This window comes from Tachypleus tridentatus, chromosome 13 (genome assembly GCF_004210375.1).
Source record: "Tachypleus tridentatus isolate NWPU-2018 chromosome 13, ASM421037v1, whole genome shotgun sequence".
NCBI lineage: Eukaryota > Metazoa > Arthropoda > Merostomata > Xiphosura > Limulidae > Tachypleus > Tachypleus tridentatus.
The window spans coordinates 56,513,887-56,530,749 of record NC_134837.1 but is presented as its reverse complement, the minus strand read 5'-3'; the positions used below and the strand labels follow the sequence as shown (position 1 = coordinate 56,530,749).

The following is a 16,863-nucleotide window of genomic DNA, read 5'->3' as shown; positions in this document are numbered from 1 at the left end:
TTATAGAACATGATATCTTCTACAATAAAAAATGATCATTCCTTTAGAGCTATAAAGTCCATTAAACAATTGATACTTTCTTTTTCCCCCGAGATCCTCACAATCTAATTTCTTTGCATAAGTTCTTTCTTTTTCTCTGGTCCCACCTCTTTCTTTTCTTCACCCACCTTTAGGAAATCACGATATTCAGCAATTTCCAAACCTTGATATGATGTTAAACATTTTCTGTTGAAATATTTACTGACATTGTCTCCACACTAAATTTTTGCAGCAATAATTTGCAATCAGCTGTTCTGTTGAGGTTTTTAGAAGTTTTAAATAATTCCAAACTATGATCTTTTGAAACATTTAAAACAGACATTGATTGTAAGATGTACACTACAGCAACGACATACATGTCAACTGTTTACGCATCACAAAATTCAACGTGACAACAAGCAAAAATATTAGTGTACATTACATGCTGCGTTAACAAAAATGGCTACACTGATAATATAATATCTTCCCTCTGATGAAATTAGGCCAACAGCCTTTGATAAATTGGTGTACCTCTAGTAAAAACAAGACGAAATAGGCTTGTTTTAACAAAATATGAAACAAAAAAACACTAGTCATTCTCCATATCTATCACTTGAAAATTAAAAATTTACACTAATTTCTTTCAAATTAGAGTCCCTCCTCATAAACAAACATTACTTTTATAAGTTTAGCCACAAGTCCTTAAAAATAAATGTAAGTGCAATAAAATCACACTAGTAAATACATTTATAATACATTTTAAACATTTTTATTTCATTTTTTTAAGCTATGATTAGAAAAAACTAATTTCTTAGGTTTTTAAGAGCTTTGACCAATTGGAAATTGATGACTGAGCAAATACATCACATTTCACATTCTAGATTAGTTGATACTTTGAATATTACAGTAGTGCTGTAACATGAAACAAATGTATTTTAAAGTAAAATAAGATAATTCCCTGATGTAATTTTCAAACCAGTTTAAGTTGCTAAACATCATAAAAAGGTGAATTTTTAGGTCATAAATTTACTTCTAAATAATTTGCTAAAAAAGTTTCTAAAGAATACCTACATTCTTTCATTGATGACAGATAACTGTGTAGTGCCTTTAACTTTTTCCTCAATGACCAGTTAAATTTAACATACTATATGATATAGATTACTGTGATAACTCTTGTTAAGTTTAAATGTGACCTTAATTTGAAAGTAGCTTTATTAACCAAACATGTTGTAATAATCAAGATTAAGAACTATGTATATTAGACGTTTATCTAATAGTTTAATTGATAGAGCCTCACTCTCAATAAGCTGATGTCAACCTAGACTGTGTTGTGCTCTAAGTTCAAGAATGAGCTTTGTTACAAGTGAGAAGATACTCTGAATGTCACATTCTAAAGTTGTTTGCTGGGCTAGAGCTCAAATGGTAAAGCATTACATGTCTCAATTTTGGTCAGTGCAGATTTCTTAACATCTTGAATTATTTTAATACTTTCATAATTTAGAAAATTTCTTTAAAAATTCTTAAGTTATATGTTTGATGCAACAGCAAGTGACCATACTACATTAATTCTATCTACCTTTTATTAATCATCTCTTCTCTTTTTCTATATTTTTAACAATAAAAACTAAATACATAGATCAACTTAAGAATTAGTAAAATAATAAATTCTACGTTTTGGTGTTACTTTTTTTTTTACCTTATTCAGTTTCATATATCCTTCCAAGTCATTACTGTCTCACTAAACCACCCTAGGAATTTGTTTTTTTGTTTTTGAATTTTGCGCAAAGCTACTCGAGGGCTATCTGCACTAGCCATCCCTAATTTTGCAGTGTAAATCTAGAGTGGAGGCAGCTAGTCATCACCACCCACTGCCAACTCTTGGGCTACTCTTTTACCAACGAATAGTGAGATTGACCATCACATTATAATGCCCTCATGGCTGAAAAGGTGTACATGTTTGGTGTGACGGGGATGCAAACCCGCAACCCTCAGATTACAAGTCGCATGCCTTAACCCACCTGGCCATGCTGGGCCAAAACACCCTAGAAACAATTAAATGGATAGCTAATAAAATAAGAAAGATTATACAGATTTCTAAGACTATATTTGGCAGAATATTAAATTATATTTGTTTGTCTTTTGTATAAAATGTTGTGATTGTGCAACATAATTTTACCTTTTTAAGCACAATACTAATGGTGCATCTGGCATAAAAACCATCTCATCAATCATCAAAGTGAACAACAAATGTGAAGGTTACAGTATGAAAAGTGGTGTTCAGTAGTATTCTTTCCTTCCAATTTATCATAATGCAAAATTTGTTCATAAACGTTTGAATGCTTCATGTTATGAAACCACTTTAAAATGCTTATGGATATTTTATTACAAAATTGAACTAAAACGTTTATGGGAAAGTTCTGTACTATACTGCACTAGGGAAGAAAAAGATAAAAAATGAATTTCCTTTCTCCACAATCCCACATGTCAAATATTTATCTAAATATTACATTTCATTTACACTAAAAATAAGATTATGTATAATATTTAACAATTTGACAACCATCGTCCTAGACGGAGATAACATTTACCATTTCATTAAAAGTATAACATTGTTTTTCGTGTATTTGCACGTGTATATCGAAGCATATCACTATCGCTGTAGTATATCAGCAAAAGCTCATAGATCTGAACTATACTTATTTAAATTGTAATAGTAACTGAAGAACTTATCATCAATAATGCTGCAATAAATAAATACTACTACACTACTCAACCATTAACCTCAGAAGATGTGATCATATTACACTCCTACGACTGACTAAAACAATTTAAAATGAAATAAATTGAACTAGTGAGGTAGTAGGGCTGGCAGGCCTAAGTTAGTGCTACACGTTAACTCATAGTTGGGTCTAGGCTAACCATACTAATTAATTATAATTTAATTTTGTGTCGAAATAAACAGTAATAAAAAATATTGAAATAACAGGAATTATTCTGACCTTAAACTTTTGAGCATCGCTCCTGAACCTTTTCAAGTCAAACTTTGCGCCAACTCCAAGCTTACGAAAAAGCGTCAATCCATCCATTTTACTTAATTACATCACACCAAAGTATTCTCAGTGTATCTTAAATTGAATGATTTGGAAAAAATGTACTAAATTAACTAAATAGCCCACAATATAGTTGATGAATAAAAGCTGAAGAAATTATATTCGTGCAAAAAAAGTGAATAATTGTAACTCTGTCAAAGTAATATTTTCAATTTTAAAGGTTTATTCAAAATACTATATTAATCTTATTTGTGTTAATTCGTCGTTTAGCACAAAGCTACAAATAAACTCTCCGCGAGGCCTGCCAGAGCCGTGTGGTTAAGACGCTCGATTTGCAATCTGAAGACCCCGAGATCAAAATCCGGTCACACCAAACATGATTTCCCTTTCACTCATGGAGTGGACTCACCAGATCGCCCGCTTTGGCTTTGCTGAAGAAACACACACACACACTCGTGGAGCATTATTATATTACAGTCAATCCCCCTATTGATTGGTAACAGAGTAACCCAAGATGACTTAGCTACCTTCCTTCTAGATTTTCAGTGGTAAACTGGGAACGGCTAACGCAAATAGCCCTTGTGTAGCTTTGCGCGAAATTTGAAAGCAAACATGCTGATCATAATACGTTTTTAGCATCATAAGCATTCAGAATTACTGCTACGTCGTCGGGCGTCATTAATCAACCCCCTCTAAATATGGAGTACGATGGAGTAAATATGCTGTAACAGGAAGAGAACCACGAAACCGTACTTTATAACACTAATCGCGATAGTAGGCTTTCAATCTTCATTATTAGAAGATTTTTTGTGTGTTTCTGTTGTTTTTTGTTTGTTTCGATTCATCATCCAAACACCTTCTACGTTTTCGTTTCTTGGGCAAGGGAGATAAATGGGAAGGCGTTGCAAAGTGAAGGTGTTTGGCTAAACATGTAGCTTTTGCAGTAAGGAATTGAAAGTATGAGTAGCTGCTAAAAGCTGCTCCCGTGCTATCAATAGCAGGTCAATCTAGGGAAAGCTGGAGGCATGCCATCAGAAAATAAATATAGTAACATAACTTACAGTTGCTATATAAGTCAATAAGTCAAATATATAAAAGTGGAAGTGATACAGCACTCCGGTTCCGACGCCATTGGAGATCATTAAAAAAAGGGAAATATAGATCGCAATTCCTCACAAACCTATCAGTCCTCACGCTTATTTGCATCTTACAATCAATAATACAAAACACATCTCTTTGTTTAATCTGATGAAATAGAATAAAAAGACATGAATTGTCATTTTCAACCTTAGTGTCACTTATAGATTGAAAGGTCGCATGAGAGACTTCCAAGGCTTCCTCCATAAGTTCTTAAATATCTCAGACAAGCTCCCTTTGTCAGTTTATTTTTGTGGGAATTTCAGATTTCATAAAGTCCAGAGTAGATGTGACCTGTCTACATTTTTTACTTTCTACATTGGCATCTCAAATTTCTTTCTCTACAAAACAGGTTACTCTATCTCCCATTCAAGTTTCCAAACTCCTGCTTCAGTGTGATGATACATTAGAACATAAGGACAATTTTGAACTTACCACCAAATATCCTACTTGAAGTGGAGAGCAGATTTTGGCATTGGTGACTACCTTATAGGGTTGAGTCCTGTGGGATCTCACGTCAATTTGGAAGAAATTTTTCACAGATCAATGGGTCATTCAAGTACTCAGGAACAATTGGTGAAATAGTTTATTCATCCTCCTCATTTGTCTTGTAGCAGTTGGAGTTTCACTTCTCAAGGACCTTCTTACTTCTAACTGTCAAGCACAAGCCGCCCAGGCAGGATCTTCTGCACAAATTGACCATATAGCATATCATCCCCTCTTTCTGGGATTGTTACTCTTCGCTGTTTGTAGTATAGAAAAGATTAGTGAATGACAGCCAGTTATTTACCTTCCTTCTATCCATCACTTCTTCCTTCCTTCTAGGTTTACAATTAAGTAATTTCTTTTCCTTTAGTAGCTCTTTTCAACCAGACTATGGATGACAAAATTTGGCTCTATAGTTGCCTACCTTCACATTTCATTCGCTCAGTCCTTAAGATGTTATCTCTGTTTCGTACACAACAACCAGGTTTTTGTGTTTTATGTTCTACTATTGGCATCCCATCTGCTCCATAAATTTTCTGCTGGATAATCAGAATTTGTGCATGCCATCTTCATTCCTCCAGTATTCACACTCACCATTACATGGATGACCGGCATCTTTATCGTTCTTTACTACCAACTGGCAGAAATGTATTTTTACGCATTATAATTGAAATTTAACAATATACATGTCATGCATTTCTAAATATATATTAATCTGAAATAAACATTGATACTAAAATAGATGCTTAACAGTAAATATGTTAACAATATACTTAAAACTCTGTTATCAGAAGCTAGGGGACCTGGGTTTTTATGAAAAAAGAGAAGTTTGTTCTTACTCCCACACAGCACTGCATTCATTTAGAGGTGTTTTTCACTTCCAGATTAATCCAGGCCCAAACTTCGCTATGCCTTCAGGCTGTGGAATGGGAAATTCTTCAAACCCAGGTGTCTTCTTTAACAGCGTGCACAGTTCTATTTCTTTTTTGGATGTGGGCATCCTTGAAATCACTCATTCCTTTAAGTCAGACTCACATGAAGGCCTTACAACTGTCGTTATGGGACTGGTGGAAGATTTACACAGATTGTAACAGATTTAATATTATTTATTTATTTTAATGTCTATGTTTGTTTCTGAATCTGGGTCTAAATCAGACGAAATTTGGTCAAAAATAAAATTAAAATAAATTTATATTTATCAGTATTAACAAAATTTGATCGTGTCTGATTATTAGGGTTTTCTTGAATTACTTAAAATTGCCAAAATCTTAGAAATATACATTAAAAATTAATGAGAAAAAGTAAACTACAGTGTATTATTGAAATACTAGTCGGTGATGATTTGTAGTTTAAAGAAACATTAGGGAAATACTCTAGTGCCTCCACTCGCGATTCACAGTTGAGTAATAAAGATAAGTTAAAACTCAGAAAATTGAACTTGATCAAGTCTGCATCGAAGCTAAGAAAGAGCAAGCCCATATGAAATTTAAAAGAGAAGGTAAATGTCTCAAGATCAAGCAAGACAGTATCGACGTCAAAAAAGAAATTAGGCATAAATAAATGGAAATTAGACTCAATTCCCATCAACTAAAGCAAAATGACAACTTTGTACCCAATCAATATGTTAAGTAACACCATTTAATGAAAATGAAGTTGCTAAATATTTACAACATTTTGAAAAAGTTTCCCAGACCAGACCATGGAAAGACCCACAGAAAAATTGTAATTATTGTTTCAAATTATTTCAACTGGTAAAATACAAGAAGCTTATGCTACTCTTTCTCTAGAAGACTGTTCAGATTATGTTAAAGTTAAAGCAGTTATTCTCAAAGCATACGAGTTAGTGCCAGAAGCTTATCTCCAAAAATGTCAAGGTTATTAGAAGCAAGATAGTCAAATTGATATAGAATTAGCCCTCGAAAAAAAGATTTATTTTGATCGATAATGCAATTACATTATTGGCATCAATTGTCCGCATATTGGCATCAATTTTGACAAACTAAGACAGTTAAATCTAGCTGAAAATATCAGCCTTGTTTAGGTGATGACCTTAAACATTACTTGGATAAAAAGAAAGTCGAAACACTAGAGTAGGGTACTGCTTTTCCTAATGATTACAATTTAACACATAAAACCATTTTTTTTTAAAAAGAAATTCCTGCCAGTTAAGCAAAGAAAACCTGTATCTGTACAGTCTAAAGAGTTGAATACTCTTACAAAAAATCCAGCTTCTCCAGTCCAAAATCTTCTGATAGTCAGAATAAAACTTCATTAAACTTAACAAGGTTTGTCTACCATTTTCGGGCCCGGCATGGCCAAGCGCGTAAGGCGCGCGACTCGTAATCCGAGGGTCGCGGGTTCGCGCCAAACATGCTCGCCCTCCCAGCCGTGGGGGCGTTATATAGTTACGGTCAATCCCACTATTCGTTGGTAAAAGAGTAGCCCAAGAGTTGGCGATGGGTGATGATGACTAGCTGCCTTCCCTCTAGTCTTACACTGATAAATTAGGGACGGCTAGCACAGATAGCCCTCGAGTAGCTTTGTGCGAAATTTCAAAACAAACAAACAAACTACCATTTTTGTTAAAAAAAAACTTGTCGTGATATATATGACTGCTCGAAATTGAGAAAGGAAAAAAGGAGCCAATACTCAGTGTTTTCGTGTCTGCATATGGATGTAGTTTCATCAGACCACCCATGTTATTTATTTGGCTACTGATGTAGTTAGGGAGGAATTTAGACATTTTTTCTCTGTTGGTTCTGCGTCTTTCAGAAATAACACTGCTAATCCCGTATTCGTACATATTCTATGTGACACATTGGCAACTTAATCATTGTTGTTAAAAGATATATTGCCCTTAGATTCAAATTCTGTCACTGGTGAGTCTGTTATTGCTCAAGGTATTGTGGATGGGTTTATTAATGTTCCTCTCTATAACCTTTATTTAACATCATATCTAGTAGTTTCGGGATCAATTGTGGTTGGAGTAAGACCTATTCTGCCAATTAAGGATGTGTTATTATTGTTTGGAAATAATTTGGCTGGGGAAGAGTTGTTGCCAAACCCAAGATGGTTAGAAAGCTGATCGCTGTTTCATCTAAGAATAAGAATGATGTTGTTGAGGGAAATTCACACGTGCTGTGACTCGAGCTGAGGCGAAGAAATTTAACCACAAACAAATTACAGACAATTGTTTAGAGGACTATATTATAGATATGTCTCAGACATTTTTGTATCTGACAGGGATCTTGTGAATAATTGTCCTACTGACAATTTCTCGGTGAGTGCCAATGATGAACGTGAGAGATCTGGTTTAACAGATGAAATTTCTTTTGCGAAAAGTAAATTGATCGTTGAACAAAAAATATTCACAGCAATCTTTACAATTTAACTGTACATTCTCAAAAATTAACTAGAGAAAGTTTCGAATAGTTACTTTTCAAAAATGATGTGCTCATGGAAAAATGGAGCCCTTCTAATGTACTAGCTTCAGAGGACGGGTTGCAGTTTATCAAATGTTTATTCCAAAAACATATCATTCGGAAATATTGAAACTTCTTATGGGATGTCATTCAGGAGTCAACAAGACATGTGACAAAATTATGAGACATTTCCTTTGACAAAATAATTTGGAAAGATATTTCTCAGTTTTGTAAAATTTGTCAATTCTATGAATTATTTGGGAAACCTAACCAGAAAACTCCCTTTACTCCTTTGAAACCTATTTCAGCTTTTGGAAAACACCTTTGTCATATGATAATTGTCATTAATTGATAATGTTAAGCCTGAGAGATAAGACTTATGTTTAAACGCTTTCAGGCGAGATAGAAGCCTGAATATTGTTCGTGAGTTAGTAATTTTTTTGCATATAAATTGTATTGTTGTATGTGTATTAAAATGTATTTATGTTAAGAAAGAATATTATGTTTATCAATCTTAGTGGCAAATATCATAAATTTAGTACATATCGTCATTCAATTAACTTCTAAATTCAATTTAAAATTTCCGGCTATTTAAAATCTCAATACCTAATGTATGTAACATAGTAAATTACGACCTTCCGAGATAGATTATAATACGTAACATAACAATCTAGGGCTCATGTTGAAGATCTTAATCAAGGACAAAATTCATTCTAAATTAAAATTTAAATCTTAATTCAATTTATGGTTAACAGTGCCAACAAGATTTGATCATGTATGATTATTAAGATTTACTTGAATCACCCTCCTCCAAAAACTAGAAGAATATAACAAAAGTGAATTGTTCGAAATTTTCAAATATAACGGTGCTCACTTTTTCTTTCGAGTCAAAGTTCAGAGGTAGTAAGTTGAATCTTTAAACCGTTTTTTGGATACAAATACAGCTTAGTTATTAAACTAGATAAATAATTTTATGGTATTGAAGAATTAAAATATGATTTTTCGTTAATCATATATATTTATAAAACCTAAAAAATGATTTCGTTTCACATCCTCCATATGCGAAATTTCTTGAGGATTAGCAAGATAAGTAGCAACCAGTAGAAAGGCCATAAGTAAAGAGATAACTCTGTGTTTTACTTCCTTATTTATTGTTCTGTGTTTCAAAAAAATAAGTTCAAGAAGTTGTTTGTAAATAGTAAAAGTCTATGGACGTATAGAATTTATAATAATTGAAATTTGACTGTATTATACCAAATACCAGTTCACTGAAACCCAGCCAAAACAGATCATTTTATAAACTCTAAAGATCAGTTTTATAATGTTGGTTACGGTAACATACGCCGCATTATTGTAACTTCTGTATTGTTAGCCAGGTACAGTAGAAAGATTTATATAATAAAAATAATAAATCTATATAAATGTATAATGTAATGAGATTTAAGCTATTTAGTTTGAACATTTATGTTTTAGTTTTATAATCTGTAGTCGTTCGATTACAAAAAAGGCATAATTTATATTGACTTCCTAGTTCTATACAGTGGTTATGAGGTCGGTCAAATCGATTGAACCCATACAGAGATTTGTAAGTAAAAATAACAAACTAAAAAGGTTTTTCTTAAGAAGCGTTAAATAAAACTGTGTACCTTATAAAGATTTTGCTTTTGAAATTTGAGAATTTTCTGATGCATAAAGGTATTTTTAATCATAAAATAAAAATTATTTTGCATGTCAGATAGACAACATGCAAAAAGAAAAAGGCACAAGAAAACATTGCTTAACAAACCTTAAGGCTTAATCAAAATATCTGATGTTTTGAAAGTCTTGTAATGTTTAATAATAATCTGCCACATTTTGTGAACATACACTTAGTAATTTAAAAGTAATAGAACAAAAAATTATAGCAATCATGGACCAAGTCTTTCCTGAGAGATGATGCACTATGCATTACATCTACTGAACCCAATCATTTCCATTCTATGTTAATTAACCAGTTCTCATAATATATTCTATATATATTTCTTTATAATGAAATTACTCAATAGCTTGGAAAGTGAAAGTTACAAAGACCTTTCACTCTCATTAATCTTGTAATTATTACACCATTCTAACTTCAGATAATCAAGTATTAATGTCTAATCATACAGTGTAAAGTATATGCTACATTTTACAATATTCTATATAGCCCAGAAAGGAATGGTCACATCACCTTTTCTTGATTTTTCAAACATTTACACATCAATTCCATTGTACAAGCTGATAATGAACTAGGCATTATGATCACTGGTACCAATTCTCCTAGCTTCATGGTCACCTAGTGGAAGTCACACAATGAAATACATGAATTGTATGATGTAAATTACTTTATAATATGGAAAGCCAGGATAGCCACTTCCTTTTAACAGGACCCATGTCTCACTTCTAAACATGATTCTTCTTCATCTAGAACAGCCAGATAATTACTCACAGTTCTTGCCTTCTGATCAACTTGGTTTTGTTGGAGTAAACAAACCTAGCAAGCATACAATTGACAACTTGCATGATCTATTACCCTAAACTATCAGATATGGATTGATAAGGCAAAATGCATGACTTTAGCACTTGCAACATTTTAAACAACTCAGTAAACAAATGGATATTAAAATTAACACACTGATTGGCATGGAACTCTTTAGGTGCTCTGAGCCAGGTTATCCAATGCTATGTTAGTGCATCAGGCACAGACTGTCTGTACCTACTGACAGTGGATAAGTCTCAGCTCACTTCATATATGAAGTAGTCAAAGACTATGAGTATATACAGGTGACCTCACTTATCTCTGGAAATATATCAGTAATCTCCAGGTATTTTCTTTGCAGGTAAAATCCAACAATTATTACCTGTAGTATATCCTGTTTAGCTCAGACTTGTCTCTGGATGACACATGCACCACACAGTGAACACACAGGTGCTGATTATATGGACTCAAATGCACCCCAAAGAACCACCAGTGCATGTAATACCTTTCTATCCCAAGTCTTTTCATTATGTAAAATCTGGAGATTTTGTGTTTGAAACCTCTGGGAACCAATAATTGGTAACATGGTTATAAACCAGTGCTTAGACGTTAATAACAATGTTAATATTGCACTCCTTCCTGCTCTCATAACTGCTCAATCGAGCATCATAGGTTATGTGCATCTATGCTACATTCTTCAGCCTGAGCTAGTCACACTTTGCCTTCCTGCATAGGAAGGAGCACCCACATTGGTATTTTATTTTCCCAGAGATCTTCAAATGTTAAATGTGGCATTTAACTACTATAGCAGAAATGGTCTCAGTCCTCAGGCAGTGTTCAAGATAATAGCTTTCACAAAGTGTACAACTTTCTTCCTCTCTCACAACCAGTTTGAACTTATTACTTTGTAACAAAGCATTACAGAAACTACTTCAGTAAAGGAAATAATATTTATCATATAATATTAAATATTATGATACAATATTGTTTCACTCAGTAGCTAATTCACAAATGTGTCAACAAGAATATCTTAATGATCTGCTAAAGCAAGTCAGGATAAGCCTTATTGTGCAAACAGCACAAATTATCTGCATAAGTGGTCAAGCTTGCCATTGTACCCCTTTGCTAAGCTTTAATTTTAGCCTGATGGATTGCTCTATATTACACCACATTGAAGCTCTGGTGCAAATCAATAATGACTATTTCACATTTGTTCCACATTCAAGTGCTCAGTGGAGTCTAGAGCTAGACTAACTAAAGTCAGAACCAGAATTTATAAAGCCTATTGTGGAGTCCAGCCATTCTGAGAAGTTACATGTATGAAATGCTTCAGAAAATGGTGCAAGTCCTTTTTCACTGTACCTTTAAGTGTTAACAGAGTGATCTGCTTTACTTCTCACATGAGAAACTGTGATTATTACCATCTGGTACCTCTTCTTCATATTTTCCCAGCCATCATTTAACCAAGAAGTTCTTGACTTCATAGCCACAGCAGTGTATGTATCTAAGAAAATCTGATGTGGTGACACAATGGTCCATTCACTTAGCTATTTAGTGCTTTTAATCTTACCTGCTGATAAGATAGCTCCTACTGATGGACATCATACCTCCAGTCTCTCTTAGCTTGTCTTGGGTGGTGTAAATCTGGGAATCCTATAAAGACTGTCCCACTCAGTCTCAGACTTGCCAGGTGCCCCTATTGCAATGATCTTCAGTGGTTCATATTTTCCTCACACTGAGGTTGAATCTCATGTGAAAGTCTGAACAGGCATTCTGGATTAAGCAGAAATCAGCATCTCTTCTTTCTCAGCCAATGGCTGTAGCAAGATATAAGTTATAGATCTTTGCAGCACTGGCAAAAAGTCAGACATTCAGGAGAGAACTTCTCTTAGACCCAACAACTCTATCTTCCCTCAGTAACCAAGTTTCCCTTTTGGTCACAACTATTTCTTGTTGTGGAAAACCACATTTTATTCAACTGTGAAGCTTTCTAAAACATTAAATACAACAGTGAAAAAACAGGGCTGTAACCACTTCAGCACATGTAGCAAATTCTGCAATAAATAATGACCTGTGATTGTGGTACTAACATTTTTTTCTTTCTGTCCATTTTTTGGTATATTCAGGTAACACTGAACTTATTTAAAAGAAATGGGTAGGTGCATTAAATTATAGGAGAAACAATCAGTATATTTGCTTCTAAATAATGCTAAATTTCTGAATAACTGAGTTGTGAGAACAAATGAATTAAAAAGACTGAACACAATGCATGAGATAAACAAGGTATATCACTTGCACACACAAATAAAAACTAAATAAAGAAGTCCCTAAGATACCAAAATATTCGTCTTAAATTTTTTAACTGCCAACTAAATGGAAGGCAGTTAGACAGCAGAATATGCTGCCACAAGAGGTTCGTGGAGCTTTTTGTACTGAATACTGGGATTGGCTGTATTTGTAATAATGCATCCACAATTGAAAGTGCTGAATATGTTCATTGACTTCATATTTCATACCTTGGACATTTCGAGCTACAATCTGACATGCTAATCACCAGACTGTGCCCAGCCTATAACACATGATATGCAAACTTAGAATTTGACTGGATGTAAATAATGTTAATTTTTGAAAATAAAGGTTTCAGTCACAGATGCTGGAACCTGTGAGTTTCATTTCTATTCAATAAAAATACATATTTTTCCACTTCAGAGGGCAATACATGGTTTCAAAATGGCACTCAGTAACCCTCCAAATGTTTTCACAAAAGAAATTTACAAAGACTTTTCATGGGTTGGTCTAGTTTGATCAATTTAACTATGAGGTTAGACTTTATTTACTGTATTCTTAATCCACAAAATCTTAGCAAAGATAAAGAAACTAGTTTTATTTATGATGTGAATGTCAAATAAACTAGATATGATTTTATTAATCAAATTTAATTAGTTTGAATAAAATATAGGTTTTAGACCACATTTAAGTTTCCCCCTTCTCATCAACAGGTTGAAGATAAACTGTTGAACTTAATGCTAAGACAGTAGTCAAGGTATACATGCATAAAAATGTATACTGAAAATGAGTATTTGTACATATTTAATGCAATTCATTTTATGAAACAATTAAATACAGGATATTACTTATTTAGAGAAAAAATGTTTGTTTTATTTAATTAACAATGAAATGTTGATTTTTTTTTAATTTTGAAATGTCTGTCTTTATTGTAAAAAATAAAGTTTGTGATTCTTTGATTTTTCTGCCAGCTGCATTGAGTGATTTTTAACTTAGAGTGAATAACTGCTTGTATATTTGAAGACAATAAACCATAAGTGCCAATAAATAATTTATTGGAAGTAGAATACTTTTGGTAATTTCACAAATGAAAATTCTTTTGTTAGTGCTGGCTCCAATCTGAGTTTTCTGTATCTTTGGTATACATTCTAAACAATTTTTAGAACAAAATCTATATTGTTAGTCAATTAGTCACATAATTTTTATAAATACTCAACTAAGGTTTTGCTCTTTTCTGTCATCACACATTATAATTTAAAATCCTTATCTTTATAAAGGATGGATTTTACAGAAAAAAGAAAACTTTGCAGTCAAAAGAACTACTCATACTGATTAATTTATTTTATTAGCATATGTGCTAATAAATGAAACATAGAACTTGGTGCAGAAAGAGCCTTTTCCGATTGGCAATCCAAACATTTTAGTTTTTATGTTTGCCGCTAGGAAAAGTATTGTGACGTAATAGTTGCCAAACAAACTGCCAATGCCAGCACGTTGAATGTAAATAAATGTGGTCAGTGCATATGGAAAAACAGAGGCGGAGTCTGTTTTGACTTTGTGTTCTGAACAGTGTCGAGTAGCGCCATATCAATTCGAACCTACTCTGAACGAACCTAGAACAGTTACTTTTGACACAGATCTGACAAGTTCTAGTGATGAGGACAATTTCACGAGTGAGAGTAATAGAATTGTGAGTGATACTAAAGAACTAAGATTATATATTAAAACAACATGCTTTATGAGGTTTATGAGATTTACATTTAATATGACATTGTCAAAATACTGTGTTAAGATTAATTTTATCATGATGAGTAATGGAAATATATTATGGAGTTTATATTTGATTGTTTACAAGTCTACAATTTTTTTAAAAAAATACATAGCATGTACTTGATTACTTTAACATGTTCAAGACATAGTCTTATTTCAATTTATCTTGAAATGTTACATTTGAAAATGGTATTCTTCAAACTTTTCCATATGTAAAAATGATACAAAAACATCTATAGAATGATCTACCAGCTTTTAAACTTGGAATATACTCTATTTGGAAAAGATTTGTCCACTATCTAGACTATAAAATCAAGGTTTCACTGACTTTCAGATGCCACAAATGCAAAACACGCTCATGAATGTGAAATGTGTATGTCTCGTTACATTCTTCAAAAGCTTGTACTTTTTAAATTATTATATTATACTAGTTATTGTTTATTGCTTTATACTGCACACATACATTTAAGTTTGTTCTTTTCGTGATGGCAAGGGATGGCCTCAGAGGGGTGGAACCTGTATGCTGCAGGCTGAGATCAGTCCCCAGCTCTACATGAGGAAAGATGGTGGGGACGATCCTGTTTACTGCTGATGGTTTTTTCAGTCTTAACCTGCCTGGCTTGAAACCCACGGAATCCAAAACAGTGGGATCCGACAAAAAACATGAGCATTCAAAGTTATCTTGACAAAGCTTTGCACGGTGTGAAGGAGTCCAGTTCTTCTTATTGACCATCTGCACCCACTGTCACCACCTTGCCGGTTCCTTCTCCTTGCACGGAAACGAAAAGAAGCTTTTGCCTGAAGCCGAACCGTTTTTACAACCATAAGCAATGCAGTAAACCATGTTATCATAGAACAAACATAAAGTAGCAATATCAAGACAAAAAACAGTCTTGAAAGGAACAAAATGGTTGGCACGTAACGAAGCGTGTTTGGCAACTATTACGTCACAGTTGTAAAACGTCACGGAAACAGCCGAACAACCGAGAGGAACTTGAGTTCGAGAACCCACATATTTTGTTTCATTTTTTACTCAAAACCTAAAGTGTTTAAAAATATGGCAACCACACAGGAATTATACGTAACCAATGTACAGTTTCTAAGCCAATTATTAAATTTGTTGAAAGTTCACCTTTAAGAAAAAGCTTTTCTACCCAAGTCTGCATACAGAAAAGACAACAGAAATTCTGACTTACAGCTGAAATTCAGATATATCAGAATCAAATATTGCATACATCACAGACTATTCCAAATGATATTAATGCAAAAGAAAAATCCTTATTCATTGTAAATTGTACATGCATGTACATTATCCCTTAAGGTAGGCTCAATATCTGCTCAGAGGAATCTGATACAGATCCAAAATGATACAAATTTCCAGCAATTAGGCAGGTGCAAGTTTTAACTGACATTCAGTTCATGAAAGTATCATACCATATACAGAACAAAAAATAAACTGACCTAAATATATATGAATAAATGCATATTTTAAAGTATTTATAGATGAGTGAAATAGATGATTATTTTAGTAAGTGCATTTGTTTTAATTTAATACTAAATATGATATTTGTGTTCTGACTATTGTGGATTTTTTAGCACTGGATTTTACCTATGTAAGTTCATACAGTTACTCTGACCTCCCAGGGTACAATGGGAAAAAAAGAGAGTAAGATCTGTAGTAAAAGTAGTCAGAGAAAACGTTTTGTGAAAAATTTTATTCATACTTTTGGTTTGTAGAAAACAGTAATACATAAGGTAAATGTCCAACAAGACAATCCTGCTTCAGCTAATTATGAGATAAAGGAAATATTTGAAAAAATACTTTTGTGACATACAACATAAATCGTGTATATTGACAATAACCTGTATTCATGTGAAATATAATTATATTAACACTAGCTTAATACACATTTTAGTTTCCAGTTTGTATCAAGCAGAATTATTTAAAGATGTTATGACTAACAGAGTAAATATCTATGTTGTAATACAAAATGAAACTCCAAATAAAACTGAAAATAAACTTGTAAAAAATTTAAGGCTATCCTCAAACATTTATATAAAATACAAACATGTAGTATTTATATATTAAGCATTTAGACACAAGATACGTATGTACTATATGCTTTTTTTTCTAATTTTTTGTAGTTGTTTACTTTCAAAAGTGGTGGAATTAATAGTTTTTGTTTGTAGCCTTTTT

The 16,863-nt window shown here is 33.0% G+C and overlaps 1 protein-coding gene and 1 long non-coding RNA gene across 3 annotated transcripts in view; one reads left to right on the top strand and one right to left on the bottom strand.

The window, feature by feature from the left end:
- Positions 1–3,329, bottom strand: part of ais (DExD-box helicase 52) — a 39,326-nt gene extending 35,997 nt beyond the window's left edge. The window contains exon 1 of one of the 2 annotated variants that reach the window (XM_076478775.1): positions 3,018–3,329. In XM_076478775.1, the coding sequence (XP_076334890.1) occupies positions 3,018–3,104 (87 nt within the window). In that variant the 5' untranslated portion in view covers positions 3,105–3,329. Of the gene's footprint in view, positions 1–1,714; positions 1,867–3,017 lie in introns of those variants that run through there. The other variant, XM_076478776.1, reaches the window with a different exon arrangement.
- Positions 3,330–7,751: 4,422 nt separating this feature from the next.
- LOC143238547 (uncharacterized) overlaps positions 7,752–16,863 on the top strand; it is a 10,349-nt gene continuing 1,237 nt past the window's right edge. Inside the window, exon 1 of the long non-coding RNA XR_013020633.1 lies at positions 7,752–9,698. This is a non-coding gene — a long non-coding RNA (uncharacterized LOC143238547). The remainder of the gene's footprint in view (positions 9,699–16,863) is intronic.